At 44.8% G+C, this 18,678-nt stretch overlaps 1 protein-coding gene across 5 annotated transcripts in view; it reads left to right on the forward strand.

The window, feature by feature from the left end:
• The first annotated feature begins 240 nt into the window (after nucleotides 1–240).
• Nucleotides 241–18,678, forward strand: part of usp4 (ubiquitin specific peptidase 4) — a 101,012-nt gene continuing 82,574 nt past the window's right edge. For 2 of the 5 annotated variants that reach the window (XR_006314257.2, XM_043707671.2), the window contains exon 1: nucleotides 251–452. Coding sequence is in view for 4 of the 5 variants with exons in the window: in XM_043707671.2 (XP_043563606.1) it covers nucleotides 364–452 (89 nt within the window). In the remaining variant the exon portion in view is untranslated. Of the gene's footprint in view, nucleotides 453–18,678 lie in introns of all 5 variants that reach the window. The other 3 variants (XM_043707670.2, XM_043707673.2, XM_043707672.2) reach the window with 3 other exon arrangements.

The raw sequence follows: 18,678 nt of genomic DNA on the forward strand, positions 1-18,678 counted from the left end.
AATTTTAGTCAGGACTTGGGTGAACGCTGTCGCACCGCCGGTTTGTTGTGGTGGGGAAAAAGGACGGTGGTTGCTCAGCAACCGACTGTTTTTTTATGTACTGCGGCCGCCCCGCCCCCACGGCCTCGGTTGACGCAATGACGCAGAGGGTGGTAGACGTTCGTCCCCTTCGCCCCCCCCCTCCCGAAAGGTGGGGTGGCAGCGCGGTTGCGCATTTGGGAGGCCCGGTCGGGGGGGGTGGTGGTGTTGGTGGCGCGCGTGCGCGTTGTATGGGGTTCACCCCTCACTCCACCAACCCCGCCTCCCACAGGATTCGGTTCGCTCGCGCTCCTTCTCTTCACTCTTTCGGTGTCGGTGAGAGTAATGGCGGAAGGTGGCGTCCCGGATCTGGAGAGCCAGAAGAACGAGATCGGGAACTTGTTGAATACCTCCCTCAAGAAAGGGGATTCGTGGTATGGAAAGGCTTCGGGATTTTTGGAGGGCGGGGGGTGGTCGTCGCGGCGGTGATTTAACGCCTCAGGGTCAGGGTGAAGGCCGTGGGTAAGGCCCATTCCCCCTTCTCTCCCCCCCCCCCCCCCCCTCCCCTCTCAGCCGCTGGGGCTGAAGCGAGGGATTGGGATAAAATAGGACCTAGGGTGAGTGGGGACGTGAGGGTCAAATTTCTGGCAGAGCTGGGGTAGGGAGTAGGCCGGTTGGCCATGTGATGGGTATAGGCCTCGGGATTCCGGTCGTGAACCGACCCGGGCCCAGTGCGGCCCAGCTGGCGACCCTCCGCACAAACAGCACCTCTCTTTCCCCACGCCGGTGCAACAACGTGGCCTCCAAAGCCAGTACCTTACAACAATTTCCAGCCAAGAAAACACTAAACCCCGAAGGAGGCTGTTTTAAAAGGTTCCTTCCAATCTTAGACCGGATGTTTCGAAATACTAAGGTCTGTGATCCTACTGTGTTTATGTTGAGACTTGACTGCTCGCCAGCGGCCCGCAGCACGCACACTTGTAATAACATTTTACTGTAAATGACACTGCAGTTTTATGTGAACTTTGTTATACGCACAGCAATTTTTCCGACAGTTGGGAGGTTGCCAAAGCATACTGTACCTTGCCCCGTTTTGCCAGCTCCTTTAATTTCTAAGAATATCCTAATATTTTCAATCTATTAGTTTCTTTGAAATATCTTGTGACGGCTTTGTTTTACTATTTGCGTTTTTACTTTTGGTAGTCAATCATTTTAAGAATTTTATCCTTGTGGCTATGAATTTCAAGTTCGTTAGAACAGGAGAGCGCGCCATCTCTTAGCTGGTTTTAAATCCTTAATGCGTTTAAGAATTTTCACTTCAAGCACAACTCACTCTTGATGGCCCAGCTGTTCCATTGTGGGAATTAAATTCACTCAGTTTATCGAAGTATTTTGCTGTTGCAAGACTTGCATGGAATTAAGGGTGCATATGTTCCCAGAATAATTTTTTTAAAAGTAGCATACTAATGCAATATCATGCCATATACCTTTAATTAGCAAGCTCATTTTACTGTTGCAAACAGAAAGTAGGTACTTGCCCATAGAGAAAGGAAGAAAGAGGGTGTTGCTTTAGGCCCACCCTTCAGTGCTGACAGCTGTCATTCTTCAACCCACTTTACGTTGAATGACAAGACCTACAAACAAACCAACAGGACACCTATGAGATCACAATTATCAGGACTCTTAGCAGAAACAGTTATGCAGAGGTTAGAATGAACAGCTGTTCCCACAATCCAGCCCAACCTGTGAGTCCGTGATGTAGATGACACCTTTTGTCGTAATAAAATGAAACCAATTTTATGAGACACGTCCTTACTGGTACAAAGCTCACCAAAGAGGAAGAGAACAACAACAGACTCCCCTTCCTAGACATCATAGTAGAATGAAAAGCTAATGGAGAGCTGCAGACCAGCATTTACAGGAACGCCACACACACTGAACCAGATACTGAACTACAGGAGCAATCATCCCAACACCCACAAATGGAGCTACATTGAAGAATAAAGAACAAGCCACAATGCACTGCAGCACTAAGAGAAGCTGAGAAAAAACACCTGTACGATGTATTCAGGAGCAACGGGTACCTGATTAGCGCAGTCTGCGGATTCCTACACAACAGACCTAAACAAGAATTCACAACATACCCAGAGATTCTAGCGACCCTACCACACATCTAGGACATCTCAGATGATGATGAGACTACTACAGCCCCTATGCATCATGGTAGCTAAAAAACTGCCAACACACAAACAGCTCCTGATGAATTTCAAGGACCCATACCAATGTAGTATACAAAATACCCTGCAAGGACTGCGACAGACATTACATTGGACAAACTAGCAGGAAGCTAACCACCAGGATACATGAGCACCAAAAGACATGACCAACTATCGCTAGTATCCATACACGTAGACGAAGGAGGACACCACTTCAACTGGGACAATACATCCAACCTCGGACAGGCTAAACAAAGACATGTAGGGGAATTCCTAGAGGCCTGGCATTCAAACAGACACTCCATTAACAAATATATTGATTTGGACCCCATTTACCAACCTCAAAAGAACCGGAGGTGAAATCAAGAGACCAAGACACACAGAAAGCAGGACAGAACACCAGCGCTTCATCGGAGGCTCACTGATGAAGTTACCTAGCATGGTGGCAAAAAGTCTGAGCACATCTACCAGCTCAGTGAGCAAACTTACAACCTGATCCTCAACCTGAGCTACAATCTTCTCCCAAATCGCAGCTGTCATTCTGTTCTGCATGAGAAGATCTACACTGGGGAGTGAAGTGTTTTTTTCGGTTTTGTTATCCATTTTGATGCAACTTATCCCAAGGCACAGCTCAATGTAGATTCGACTGCTGTTCCCACAAAATGCTCCTTAAATTTAGCGCTGCTTTATTCATTGCTAAATAGGTGCTAGTTTATAGCAAAGTATAGGCAGCTTCTGTGCTGTAAACATGCAGTGCCTAAAGAAAAGGACTGAAATTAGAAAAACAGACTTCCATACCAAATCTTTTATATTGAGTGAAGAGAGGGAACTGTGATCCTAAAAATGAAATTGAAGCCAAGTTACAAAGGGTAAGGATGATAAGATTTAATAAGAAATAGTAAGATAGCTGCTGGGTTGGTAATCCAAACTTCTGAGCTAATCATCTTGAGTATTGAGTTCAAAACCAGTGAATGAACAGTAATGGGGACCATGTAAGTTCTAAAGTGTCATTTTTTTTTAAAACACTTTGATTTACAAATGTCCTTCTTAGAAGGAAATATGCCTTCATTCGTATGTGACTCCAGACCAACAACAATGTAGTTGACCTTTAAATACCCTCTTAAAAGAACAAGCAAACTTTTCAGTAAAGAACAATTAGGGATGAACAAATGAATGCTTCTGGTCTTGTCATTGACACTCCATTCAGTAAATGAATAGAAAGAGGTAACATTTCCCATGTAATATTTTTTCATGTAGAGGAAATAAAAGAAAATATTTTTATTGTGAAAATTTCATCGTTAATAATTTGAGCTGTTCATGTGTGCATTTCAACCTTGGTTCTGGTAGTATTTGAATCAGAAGGTTGTGTATCCAAATCTTTTAATCAGATTTGAGCACTGAATCTACTTGAGTGTTGTACTTTGGGGAAATGTGACATTTGCTTCATTATCAGAGGTCTCATCCAGAAGATAGTACAGTAGGTAGTCTGTGGATGGTAGATAGTAGATTGAGGTGGATATAAAATGTCCCTTCGCACTATCCCAGAAAGAGCAGGTGAGTTCTCCAATAGTCTTAGACAACATTCATCCTCCATAGTTAAAACAGATACTATGGCGCTTTACTTTGTAACTTGGTGGAATTTTGCTCTGATTTTTGTCTGCAACTGTATATCCTCATCCCTCTGCTCTATTGGGAGCAAAAGTTTGAAAGCACCTGACCGTTTCATTGTTGTCCCCTTGACTGTTTAACTCAGTCTCCATGCCACTTGAATGCTTCAATAATTATGCTTTCTGTAGAATGTTTCTAAAACGCCTTTTTTCCCTAAATAAAAAATTCTCAAAATCCTTGACTGTTCAGTTCAACCCTGTGCTTGCACATTCTGAACTTTCATGGTCTTTTAAGGCTCTCATTTTTGTTGCACAATGTTGGTACTGAGTTCAATTACATATTGAGTGACATCAGAAACTACTTGTCTTCATGCGTAAGATGCAGCATATTTTGAAAATTCTGAATGGTGACATTTGGCATTGTATATAACTAAACTTGTCAGGGCAAATGCAAAACATTAGAATAAAGCTATGAATGTGAAACTGAGCATATTTACACAATGAATACTGAAGGGAAGAAAAAGTCTTGATGCACTGTCAACGACAGACTAAACATCAACTAAACTCTTCCAGTCCATTTCTGTAGACTGATGTCAAAACTTCTACTGGTTTGAAATGCCTGCCTTAGATCAGTAGTAGTAGTAGAAATCGTCAGCATACTGTTTCTTTCAGTTTAGTGTATAAATACATAAAATGAAAGAAGAAACTGAGAAAGATATGAAGCAATTCTTACTACACCTCATTGCATTTCAAAAAAATGAAGTGAAAGAAAATCTAAGAAAAGTTAGAGGGAGCAATTAGAATGCAGACCGCCATAAGAGAATTACCTCTGCCAGTGGTCAGTGGATCAGTCACATTGGGGAACAGGAAGAGAAATTCTCCTCATAGAATTTTTTTGTGAACTATTAAATCTTTATTAGGATTCAAATGTGTTCATAGGTATCAGAAACAGTGCTTGTGGTTTATTGTGTTGTGGTTATTCCCAAAAGGGGATTTGCAAGGCTGGCAATGAATACAGATTAGTGGAGCTTATTATGGGCACCTGCTGTTGGGATGTGGATGCCATTGGCAAGGCCATACTATAATTGCCCTTCAGGAGATGGTGTGTTGCCTCAAATTGCTCATGTATGTGCAGGTCATTCCACAATACTGTTGAGTACAGAATTTCAGGATTATGATCCAGGAACATGAAGAAATAGTGATAGGACAACAAATCAGGATAGTGTGCTGGATGGAAATGATAGGTTCTTCCATGCACATATTGCCCTACTTCAAGAAAGAGATTTGTTAACTTGATTCTTGTTGCCTGTATCTTTTCAACCTTTGGATTTAAAAAGTTGTGAATCTATCACATCTCTTTTAGGAGTACGAGTTTGAGTTGATTCAGTTGTATAGGTTTTCTCGGATAAACTGTTCTGAAGTCAGCCATTTGCTGTTGCTGCTCCACTTGAGTCTCCTCTTATCTTTCCTTATCTCTAGAGGGCATAAATTCAGGGTGAGGAGGAAAAGATATGAAAGAGACCTAAGGGGCAACTTTTTCACGCAGACTGTGGTGCATGTATGGAATGAAGCTGCCAGCGGAAGTGGTGGAGGCAATTACAGCATTTAAAGGGCATCTGGATGGGTATTTGAATATGAAGGGCTCAGAGGGATATGGGCCAAGTGCTAGAAAATGTGACTAGATTAGGTTAGGATATCTATGCGGCATGGGCGTGTTGGACTTGGAGTCTGTGTCCATTCTGTACATTTCTGACTCTAAACCTATTATTGTGACCCCACATTCACTACTACTTCATGTACTTTTCTATCTTCCCCTTAAATACTGTTGACTGTTCTGCAATTGAAATAACAGCATTTAATAAGATGTAAATTGAAGACTGAATGCTGGCAGAATACCAGGCCTTTTTGTTCAAACCCTTATGTTTGATGTTGCATTTCCACAGAAACTCAATACAGAGGAACCTTGATTATCCGAACGAGATGGGCGGGTGCTATTTTGTTCGGATAATTGATTATTCAGATCATCAATTTTACCTTAAACGAGGAAAGCCATGCTGATTTAATGCTGTGTTCTACCGGAGAATTTGTTTAAATCTATAATTTTAATGAGGAAGTAGGGAAGTGCTTAATGAGTACTTTTCCTCCGTATTCACATTGGAAAAGGGCAATGTCTGTGAGAATACAGAGATACAGGCTACTAGATTAGATGGCATTTCAGTTGACAGTGAGGAAGTTTTTGAAGATCAGAAAATAGGTAAGACCCCTTGGCCGGATGGGATTTATCCTCTTCTCTGGGAAGCCAGGGAGGAGATTGCAGAGCCTTTGGCTTTGACCTTTATGTCAACATTGTCGACAAGAGTACTGCCAGAAGACTGGAGAATAGCAAATGTTGTTCCCTTGTTTAAGAAGGGGAGTCAAGACAATCCTGGTAGTTATAGGCCAGTGAGCCTTACTTCGGTTGTGTGTAATGTCTTGGAAAAGCTTACAAGAGATAGGATTTATAATCATCTGGAAAAGGATAATTTGATTAGAGAGTCAACATGGTTTTGTGAAGGGTAGGTCGTGCCTAACTAACCATATTGAGTTCTTCAAGAAGGTGACAAAACAGGTGGATAAAGGTAAAGCAGTTGATGTGGAAATGGACTTCAGTAAGACGTTTTATAAGGTTCCACACGGTAGGCTATTGCCTAAATTACGGAGTTTCAGGATTGAAGATGATTTATAGAATTGGATCATAAGTTGGCTGGTTAAAAGAAGACAGAGGGTACTGGTTGATGGGAAATGTTCATCCTGGAGCTCAGTTACCAGTGGTATGCCGCAAAGATCTGCTTTGGGGCCTCTGCAGTTTGTCATTTTTATAAATGTAGAAGAATGTGTTCGTAAATTTACAGATGACACTAAGGTAAACAGAGTTTTGGATAGTGGCAAAGGATGTTGTGGGTTACAGAGGGACATAAATAAGATGCAGAGCTGGGCAGAGAAGTGGCAAATCTAGTTTAATGCGCTTTAGGAAATATGTGGAAGCTTTGGAAAGGGTTCAGAGGAGATTTACTAGGATGTTGCCTGGTATGAACGGAAAGCCTTATGACGAAACTGAGGCTGTTTTCGTTGGAGAGAAGTTTGAGAGTGATTTAATCAAGACGTGTAAGATAATCAGGGTTAGATCGGATGAACAGTAAGAGCCTTTTTCCTCGGATGGTGAAGGCTAACATGAGGGGACGTAACTTTAAATTGAGGGGTGATAGATATAAGACAGATGTCAGAGGTAGTTTCTTTACTCAGAATAGTAGGGACGTGGAACGCACTGCCTGCAGCAGTCGTAGACTCGCTGACATTAAGGGCATTTAAATGGGCATTGGACATACATTGATCCATTATTATTCATATGTATGTTAGATGGGCATCAGATTAATTTCACAGGTCTGCGCATCATCAAGGGCTGAAGGGCCTGTACTACGCTGTACTATGTTCTGTGTAATATATTGAGCGCAAGAGGACACAAATCTTACATGAACGGAATAAAGCAATGATAACACAAGATAACTTTTTAAAAATGCAGCAGTAATTAGCATTTGGCAAGGAGTGGTGAAGACACCATTTCCTGTAAACAAGGTTCTGAAGAGCATTTGTCAGTATCTGGGAACTCAGTGTCACGATAGAAAGACAGAAGCACCGCCTCGCGCATGCGTTTACATTCTTGGCCATTTTTCTCATGAATGGCCGGGTAAAGTGACAGGAATGCTGTAAAACACTTACTTTTGCAAAGGGCCGTGTAACAACCGTTATGTAAAAAATATCCAGTCACTGTTGCTTGAGCTGCTTTTGTTTCTTTGTTTTTGGCAGTGTTTTCACATGTTCTTCACTACAGGTAAATCGAATACACTTGCCTTTTGATATAATGTTTTTGCGGGACCCTGAAATCATCTTGGGATAATCCAAAATTTGAATAATCGCGATTTCTCTGTAGATCAAAGATGCCAATTTGGAAAGATTTCAATAGGTCATATGGCACAGAACATTGCAGTTCCACCAAATCAGGCCATGCCCATGTTTATATTCCACTCAAGTCTTTTCCAATCGTTTCTGATCTAAATTGACTGTTTTGATCTATTTCTCCTTTCTCCAATGTTTGTTTGGCTTTCTCTGAAATGCATTTGCACTGGTTCGATTATTGCTTGTGAGAGCGTGTTACCATCCCTTGAATTAAATTTCTTCTGAATTTGATGTTCAATTTCTTCTTTTACGTTGTCTACACATGGAAACACTTTGCTGTCTCCACTCTATTAAAAGCTTGCATATTTTGCAAGTTCGTTTTTGACTTACAAGGTCACCCCTCAGGCTTTTTTTCAAGACAAAGGACCCAACCTGTTGGTTCGTTCTTTCTTGATATGCATACCCATGCATTTCTGCTATCATCCTTGTAAATCTAAAACATCTGCCTGGTTCAAAACAAGAAACGTCTTAGAAGCACTGTGAAAGAGAAGATCTCATCTGCAGTTCAGAGGTGACCAGCCAAAGAAGATGTGAATAAATATTGTTGATAACTGCTTTATTCTTCATAAAATACATCACAGGGCAAGCAGAATCCAATGATAGAATTACTGGAACCCCCAATCATTAAACCTTTGGTGTAGCACTCCCAGTTGAGCCATTAAAATCTCATTTTGAGCCTGTACCTGCCGCCTCCTTTTCGTTTAGGTCATGTAATCTCTGCAGTTAACCCAATTTTGTTTATGGGCTTGATCTTATGTCTTTAAGCATGAAACTAGTGAAGAATGGTTGTATTCATTGAGCAGTTTGCTGTTTAAAAGATTTTTGATTCCATAAGCTTGTGTGGAATTAGAAAATGTAAAGATTGGTTTCATTAATGTAATAGATATGATATTGTGTCCTTGGAACTCTATGTTGGCAAACAGAAATTGATCAGGTACTGATGCCTAGGATTTTAGCTGGAAGCTCAGAGTAATGCTTTGGAAGTTTACAAAAATCAATTTGTGTACTTTGAGCAAAATGATTTAGTCCTGAACCTGTAACAGGGAGCTGTAATAATGATCACCTCACAGGTTAGATACTTTCTTTGATAAAATAAAACATTCATTATGTCTTTAAATTCCTGGGGGCGTTTCAACGTACTTCATAATCAATGGCTTGTGTTAACAAAATGTAGCTACAACTGTAAAACTAAAACCACAGTTGATTTTGCATGCAGCAAGGTTGTGCAAACAAAACTTATATAGAATTTACATTCTACAGTCATTGTTTATGCACCACAGAAGCCTTTCTTTCTTCCATTTTCCTCTAATTCTGCCAATGTATCCTTCTACTCAACACATCATAATATCTAGCATTCTTTTAAATACATGTATTTTCTCCATGTAATAGCACACTCCATAATCTTAACTAATCTCTGCATTTTTAAAAAAAAAAGTTTCTTGAGTTGCTTATTTGATTTATTACTCCTAATTTTGAGCAACTACCGATGTGAAAACATACCTAGATCTACCCAATATCTCCTTTCTAATCCAGCTTCTGTTCAGACATCTTTAGTCTTCTATTTTGTGAAGCAAGGAAGAATCTGCAGTCTTTCCTGATAGTTATAAAATTTCAGTTCTATTATCATCCTTATTTTTTTTTAACTTTACCCAGTACCTCAAACCTTTACATAATACAAAGACCATTTATGTTTTGAATGAAGGAGGAGTTTTAATCAGGACAGTGGAAGAACATTTCCCAACATTAGAGACAAATTGGACTTCTGTTAAATTCTTATCTGAAATTCAGCATCTCTGACAATGCACAACTCCTTCAGTTTCTGCCTGTGTCTTGAAATGTCCTGGTGTGGAGCTTCGATTCAAAACCTTTTAAATGGAGCTGCACATCTTCTAGGCGGTTGCCATTGCCCTGAAACTGAATTGGCAACCATATCAATAGTGTGGTTTCAAGAGCAGGTCAGTGACTAACTCACCTGTTGACTGTCCAAAGCTTGTCCTCGCAAGGCACAATTCAGGATTGTAAAGGAACACTCTGCATTTGCCTGCATGAGTACAGCTCGAACATACACATTTTGATCCCATCTAGGACCAAACAACCTACATGACTGGTACTGTATCCTCCACCAATGCACGTTGACAACAGCGTGTACCATCAGCAACATGTGTTGCAGTAACTCACCCAGGCTCCTTGGACAGCACATTCCAAGCCCACAACCAATGCCATCGAAGGAAAAAGGTGCAGATGCACGGGGCCATTATAGTTTGCAAGTTCCCCTCTAAGCTGCATGTTTCCTGACTTGGGACTATATCACCTGCTCCCTCATTGTCATTAGGTTAAAATCTTGGAGCTCCATCTTGAGCAGCACTGTGGATATGTCTACACTATGTGAACTATACTGGTTCAAGAAGATAGCTCACCATCACCTTCTCAATGCTAAATAAGGGTGAGCAGCAAATGCTGTCTGAACCAATGATGCTTATGTGATTTTGGGGGAACAGCAATGCATTTCCAAGTCAGGGTGGTGACTGGCTTGGAGGGGGACTTACGGATGGTGGTGTTCCATGTGTCTGCTGTCTTTGTCCTTCGAGATGGATTTGGTTTTGGAAGATACTACCTAATCATTTGATTTTCTGCGTTGCATCTTGGAGATACTCAGTACACGCTGCTGCTACTATCAGTGGTGGAGGGAGTGGATGTTTGTTGATGTGGGCTGCTTTGTCCTGGATGGTGTTGAGCTGCTTGAGAGTGTTGGGGCTGCAACCATCTGGATGGGTGGGGAGTCTTCCATCACACTTCTGATTTATGCCTTGGATGATGGATGAGCTTTGGGGAATCGGAGGGTTGGTTACTTGCAGCAGTATTCTTGGCCTCTGACCTGCTCTTGCGGCTGTTGTGTTTGTGTGGTGAGAACAGTTGAGTTCCTGGTCAGTGGCAGCCAGGAAGGAACTAAAGAATGGACTTAGAGCTAAAAAAGGACATGGAAAAGCTTGAGGAGGTAGGATTTAGGAAAATCCTAACACATTCTACACTTAGGTGAGGAAAAAGAGACTGGCCAGAGTGAGGGTAGGACTGATCAGGGATAGTGGAGGGAACTTGTGCCTGGAGTCGGAGGTAGGGGAGGTCCAGAATTTAATACTTTGTTTCAGTATTCAGTACTGAGAGGGACCTTGATATTTGTGAGGACGGCGTGAAACAGGTTGATGTTAAGAAGGAGGGTATACTGAAAATTTTGAAAAGCAGAATGATAAATAAGTCCCCTTGGCCAGATGAGACATACCCAAGGTTACTTAGAGGAAGCAAGGCAAGAGATTACTGTGCCCTTGACAACGATTTTTGCATCCTCATTGTCCACTGGAATAATACCAGATGATTGGAGGGTGCCAAATATTTTTCCCTTGTTCTAGAAAGGGAATAAGGATTTTCCTAGGAATTACAGAACACTCAGTCTTATGTCTGTGGTGGGCAAGTTATCACAGACGATTCTGAAAGACAGGATTTATGATTACTTGGAAAACCATAGTTTGATTAGAGATAGTCAGCATGGCTTTGGGGGACAGGTCATGTCTCACAAACCTTCTTGAATTCTTTGAGGATGTCACAAAATACATTGAAGTTAGAGTTTATGCATTTTAGCAAGGTATTTGATAAGGTTCTGCATGGTAGGCTAATTCAGAAATAAGGAAGCATGGGATACAAGGAAATCTGGCGGTCTGCATACAGAATTGGTTGGCCCATAGAAGACACATGGTGATAGTAGATAGCAAGTATTCAGCTTGGAGCATGGTGACCAGTGGTGTTCCGCAGAGATCAGTTCTGGGACCTCTGCTCTTTGTGATTTTTATAAATGATTTGGATAAGGAAGTGGATGGTGGGTGACTAAGTTTGCCGATGACACACAGGCTGGAGGTGTGGTGGATAATGTGGAGGGTTGTTGTAGGCTGCAAAGGGACTTTGACAAGATGCAGAACTGGGCTGATAAGTGGTAGATGGAATTCAACCTGGAAAAGTGTGGAATGATTCATTTTGAAATGTCGAATTTGAATGCGGAATACAGGGTGAAAGGCAGAATTCTTGGCAGTGTGGAGGAACAGAGATCTTGGGGTCCATGCCCACAGATCCCTCAAAGTTGCTAGCCAAGTGGATAGGATTGCGAAGGTGGCGTATGATATGTCAGCTTTCATTAACAGTGGGGTTTGAGTTTGAGTTGAGGTTATGCTAGTTTGATAAAGCCCTGGTAAGACCATACTTGGAATATTGTGTTCAGTTCTGGATGCCTCATTATAGAAAGGATGTGGAAGAGGAGATTTACTTGGATGCTACCTGGACTAAAAGGCATGCCTTATGAAGAAATGTTGAGGGAGCTAGGGCTTTTCTCATTGGAGCGAAGAACGATGAGCGGTGACTTGATAGAGATGTACAAGATGATGAGAGGCATAGAGTGGATAGCCAGATACTTTTTAACAAGGGTGGAAGTGGCTGTCAAGAAGGGCTTAATTTTAAGGTGATCGGAGGGAGGTTTAGGAGCGATGTCAGAGGTAGGTTCTTTAGAGTGGTGAGTGTGTGGAATGCACTGCCAGTAGTGGTAGGAGAGTCAGATACATTAGGGACATTTAAGCAACTCTTGTACTACCTTCCATGTGTCTATCCAATGAAGGGTATGTAAGTCAGTTTGAAGGATAAAAGGTTGGCACAGCATCAAGGGCCAAAGGGCCTGTACTGTGCTGTACTGTTCTATTTTCTATGTGCTGTCAAAGAATAGTAAAGACTATTGTTAGTACTTTTGCCTCAGAATACAAGAAGTTCTAATATGGTAACATTTTCCAATCTCTTTTCAAAGCATTAAATGTTTAAATCAACAATCCACGAGTAAACATATGACAGTGTGGTACTGATAAGGATGTGTTGAGGAGGTTCCAGATTAAGGTCATGATTTGGTGATTACCATGTGGGTGCTATATTGATCTCTGCTATTAAGCTACATAAGAGGAAAAGCCTACCATTAAAGTGTGAGCAATGTTGAGTTTGAGGTAATTTTGGCATTTATGGTTTAACTTTTCACCGAGATAATAGCAATTACAGGAATTTTAAACACTCATATCCAAAATAACAGACAAAAAGGCAGCACCTTGATAGGAAAAAAGTGTTGCATGCAAGTAATGTCTGGTATCATTTTAACTTCAGTTTAGTTTTTGTGGCATTCAAGGAGAGTAGCATAGTGGTAATGTTACACAACTAGTAATCCAGAGGCATGCACTAATGCTTCAGAGTTGCAATTCAAATTTCACCATGTCATCTGGGAGAATCTTACATTCAGTTAACTAATTAAATCTATAATTTTAGAAGACAAATCTGTATTAATAATGATCCTGAAACTGCCAGATCTTTATAAAAGTCCATTTGATTCAGAGAATCCCTTCAGAGTGGGAAGGGCAGATATCAGCCACTCCACTCCATTTTGCCCTGTGTGATTCCAGACCGACAGCAAGGCAGTTGACACTTAACTGCCCTCTGAAATGATCTGCTTTAGGAGCAACAAATGGTAGCCTTGCTAGTGACACTTGCACTCAAGAATCCAAAAACATTGCATCATAGAGATATACAGCACGGAAACAGACCCTTTGGTCCAACTCGTTCATGCCGTCCAGATATGCTAACCTAATCAGTCCCATTTGCCAGCACTTGGCCCATATCCCTCCAAAACCTTTCTATTCCAATATCCATCCAGATGACTTTTAAATGTTTTTAATTGTACTAACTTCCATCACTTCCTCTGACAACTCATTCCATACACACGCCACCCTCTGTGAAAAAGTTGCCTGTTATGACCCTTTTAAACTTCTCCCCCCTCGTCTTAAACCTATGCCCTCTAGTTCTGGACTGCCCCAACCCAGGGAAAAGACCTTGTCTCTCATTCTCCTCATGATTTTTCTAAACCTCTATAAGGTCACCCCTTAGCCTCCGACGCTCCAAGCAAAATAACCTCAACCTATTCAGCCTCTCCCTCTAGCTAAAACCTTCCAACCCTGGCAACATCCTTGTAAATCTTTTCTGAACTCTTTCAAGTTTCGCAACATTGTTCCAAAAGATGATGTGAAACTTGAAAGGGTTCAGAAAAGATTTACAAGGATGTTAGGAGAAAGTGAGGACTGCAGATGCTGGGGATCAGAGCTTAAAAATGTGTTGCTGGAAAAGCGCAGCAGGTCAGGCAATATCAAAGGGGAAGGAGAATCGACGTTTCGGGCATAAGCCCTTCTTCAGGAATAAGGAGGGTGTGACAAGCAGGCCAAAATAAAAGGTGGGGAGGGGCGCTGGGAATGCGATAGGTAGAGGGAGGTTAAGGTGAGGGTGATAGGCCGGAGAGGGGGTGGGAGCGGAGAGGTCGGGAAGAAGATTGCAGATCAAGAAGGCGGTGCTGAGTCTGAGGGTTGGGACTGAGAAAAGGTGGGGGGAGGGGAAATGAGGAAGCTGGAGAAATCTGCGTTCATCCCTTGTGGTTGGAGGGTTCCTAGGCGAAAGATGAGTCGCTCTTCCTCCAGGCATCGTGTTGCCATGGTCTGGCGATGGAGGAGGCCAAGGACCTGCATGTCCTTGGCGGAGTGGGAGGGGGAATTAAAGTGTTCAGCCACGGGGCGGTTGGGTTGGTTAGTGCAGGTGTCCCAGAGGTGTTCTCTGAAACGTTTCGCAAGTAGGCAGCCTGTCTCCCCAATGTATAGGAGGCCACATCGGGTGCAGCGGATGCAGTAAATGATGTGTGTGGAGGTGCAGGTGAATTTGTGATGGATATTGAAGGATCCCTTAGGGCCTTGGAGGGAAGTGAGGGGGGAGGTGTGGGCGCAAGTTTTGCATTTTTTGCGGTTGCAGGGGAAGGTGCCGGGAGTGGAGGTTGGGTTGGTGGGGGGTGTGGATCTGACAAGGGAATCGCGGGGGGAGTGGTCTTGCCGGAACACTGATAGGGGTGGGGAGGGAAATATATCCTTGGTGGTGGGGTCCGTTTGGAGGTGGCGGAAATGACGAAGGATGATCCGATGTCTCTGGAAGTTGGTGGGATTGTAGGTGAGAATGAGTGGGGTTCTGTCCTGGTGGCGATTGGAGGGGCGGTGTTCAAGGGCGGAGGAGCGGGAAATGGAGGAGATGTGGTGGAGAGCATCGTCAACCATGTCTGAGGAGAAATTGCGGTCTTTGAAGAAGGAGGCGATCTAGGTTGTTCGGTATTGGATTTGGTCCTCCTGGGAGCAGATGCGGCGAAGGCGAAGGAATTGGGAATATGGGATGGTGTTTTTACAGGGGACAGGGCGGGAAGAGATGTAATCTAGGTAGCTGTGGGAGTCAGTCGGTTTATAGTATATATCCGAGATAGAGGTGTCTAGGGAAGGGTCTGAGACGGTCCAGGTAAACTTGAGGTCGGGATGGAAGGTGTTCGTAAAGTGGATGAACTGTTCAACCTCCTCATGGGAGCACGAGGTAGCGCCGATACAACTATCAATGTAGTGGAGGAAAAGGTGGGGGCGGTGCCAGTGTAGCTGCAGAAGATGGACTGTTCCACATATCCAATGAAGAGGCAGGTAGAACTAGGGCCCATGCGGGTGCCCATGGCTACTCCTTTGGTTTGAAGGAAGTGGGAGGATTGGAAAGAGAAGTTGTTCAGAGTGAGGACCAGTTCAGTCAGTCGAAGGAGGGTGTCAGTGGAAGGGTACTGGTTGGTATGGCGGGAAAGGAAAAAGCGGAGGGCTTTGAGTCCCTCGTGATGGGGGATGGAGGTGTACAGGGACTGGATGTCCCCGGCGTTGGGGGCCGGGGAAGCGAAAATCATGGAGGAGGTGGAGGGCGTGGGTGGTGTCCCGAATGTAGGTGGGGAGTTCTTGGACTAAGTGGGACAGGACCGTGTCAAGGTATGCAGAGATGAGTTCGGTGGGGCAGGAGCAGGCTGAGACAATGGGTCGGCCGGGGCAGTCAGGTTTGTGGATTTTGGGCAGGAGGTAGAAACGGGCGGTACGGGGTTGTGGGACTATGAGGTTGGAGGCGGTGGATCCCTTGAGGTGATGAGGTTATGGATGGTCTGGGGGATGATGGTTTGGTGGTGGGAGGTGTGGTCATGGTCAAGGGGGCTGTAGGGGGAGGTGTCCGCGAACTGGCGTTTAGTCTCAGCAATATAAAGGTTGGTGCGCCAAACTACCACTGCGCCTCCCTTGTCTGCCGGTTTGATGGTGAGGTTGGGGTTGGACCGGAGGGAGTGGAAGGCTGCACGTTCCGAGGGTGAGAGGGGGTGGAGAGGTTGAGGCGGTCAACGTCACGGCGGCAGTTGGCTATGAAGAGATCGAGGGCGGGTAAGAGGCCAGCACGGGGTGTCCAGGTGGATAGGGTGTGTCGGAGGCGGAAGAAGGGGTCGTCAGACGGTGGGCGGGAGTCCAGGTTGGAGAAGTAGGCGCGGAGGCGAAGGTGGCGGAAGAATTGGATTAACGAATTCAACACGGCGAGACGTCGAACAATTCTTCCGCCGCCTTCGCCTCCGCGCCTATTTCTCTAACCAGGACTCCCGCCCACCCTCTGACGACCCCTTCTCCCACATCCGACACACCCCATCCACCTGGACACCGCGTGCTGGCCTCTTACCCGCCCTCGATCTCTTCATAGCCAACTGCCGCCGTGACGTTGACTGCCTCAACCTCTCCACCCCTCTCACCCACTCCAATCTCTCACCTTCAGAACGTGCAGCCTTCCACTCTCTCCACTCCAATCCCAACCTCACCATCAAACCGGCAGGCAAGGGAGGCACAGTGGTAGTTTGGCGCACCGATCTTTATATTGCTGAGGCTAAACGCTAGCTCGCGGACACCTCCCCCTACAGCCCCCTTGACCATGACCAAGGCTATGCCTGCCTCTTCATTGGATATGTGGAAGAGTCCATCTTCCGCAGCAACACTGGCACCAACCCCCCACCTTTTCCTCCACTACATTGATGACTGTATCAGCATTACCTCGTGCTCCCACGAGGAGGTTGAACAGTTTATCCAGTTTACTAACACCTTCCACCCTGATCTCAAATTTACCTGGACCGTCTCAGACTCCTTCCTCCCCTTCTAGACCTCTCCATTTCTATCTCGGACGACCGACTCAACACGAACGTATACTATAAACCAACTGACTCCCACAGCTACCTAGATTACACCTCTTCCCGCCCTGTCCCCTGTAAAAACGCCATCCCATATTCCCAATTCTTTCGCCTTCGCCGCATCTGCTCCCAGGAGGACCAATTCCAATACCGAACAACCCAGATGGCCTCCTTCAAAGACTGCAATTTCCCCTCAGATGTGGTTGACGATGCTCTCCACCGCATCTCCTCCACTACCTGCTCCTCCGCCCTTGAACACCGTCCCTCCAATCACCACCCAGACAGAACCCCACTAGTCCTCACCTACAATCCCACCAACTTCCAGAGACATCGGATCATCCTTCGTCATTTCCGCCACCTCCAAACGGACCCCACCACCAAGGATATATTTCCCTCCCCACCCCTATCAGCGTTCCAGAAAGACCACTCCCTCCGCGACTCCCATGTCAGATCCACACCCCCCACCAACCCAACCTCCACTCCCGGCACCTTCCCCTGCAACCGCAAAAAATGCAAAACTTGCGCCCACACCTCCCCCCTCACTTCCCTCCAAGGCCCTAAGGGATCCTTCAATATCCATCATAAATTCACCTGCACCTCCACACACATCATTTACTGCATCCGCTGCACCCGATGTGGCCTCCTATACATTGGGGAGACAGGCTGCCTACTTGCGAAACGTTTCAGAGAACACCTCTGGGACACCTGCACCAACCAACCCAACCGCCCCGTGGCTGAACACTTTAATTCCCCCTCCCACTCCGCCAAGGACATGCAGATCCTTGGCCTCCTCCACAGCCAGACCATGGCAACACGATGCCTGGAGGAAGAGCGACTCATCTTTCGCCTAGGAACCCTCCAACCACAAGGGATGAATGCAGATTTCTCCAGCTTCCTCATTTCTGCCCCCCCCCCACCTTTTCTCAGTCCCAACCCTCAGACTCAGCACCACCTTCTTGACCTGCAATCTTCTTCCCGACCTCTCCGCCCCCACCCCCTCTCCGGCCTATCGCCCTCACCTTAACCTCCTTCCACCTATCGCATTCCCAAAGCTCCTCCCTACCTTTAATCTCAGCCAGCTTGGCACACCCTCTTCATTCCCGAAACATCTATTCTCCTTTTCCTTTGATGCTGCCTGACCTGCTCCGCCTTTACAAGGATGTTGCCAGTATTGGAGGATTTGAGCTGTAGGGAGAGGCTGAACAGGCCGGTGGTTGTTTTCCCTGGAGCGTCGGAGGCTGAGGAGTGATCTTATTGAGGTTAACAAAATCATGAGGAGCATGGGTAGGGTAAATAGGCAAATCTTTTCCCTGGGGTGGGGGAGTCCAGAACTAGAGGGCAAAGGTTTCGGGTGAGAGGGGGAAAGATATAAAAAGGACCCAAGGGGCAACTATTTCACGCAGTGGGTGGTACGGGTATAGAATGAGCTGCCAGAGGAAGTGCTTGAGGCTGGTACAATTACAACATTTAAAAGGCATTTGGATGGGTAAATGAATAGAAAGGGTTTGGAGGGATATGGGCCGGCTGCTGTTGGTGGAACTAGATTGGATTGGGATAGCTGGTCGACATGGGCGGGTTGGACCATAGGGTCTGATTCCATGCTGTACATCTGTGACTCTATAATTGCACACACTATTCCAAAAGTGGCTTAACCAATGTCCTATACAGCTGCAATGTGACCTCCCAACTCCTATACTCGATACTCCAACCACTACCCTGTCTATCTGCAACCCTA

This window comes from Chiloscyllium plagiosum, unplaced genomic scaffold, assembly GCF_037043375.1.
Source record: "Chiloscyllium plagiosum isolate Xiang-an unplaced genomic scaffold, Cpla_swu_hap1 HiC_scaffold_14, whole genome shotgun sequence".
In the NCBI taxonomy this organism is placed as follows: domain Eukaryota; kingdom Metazoa; phylum Chordata; class Chondrichthyes; order Orectolobiformes; family Hemiscylliidae; genus Chiloscyllium; species Chiloscyllium plagiosum.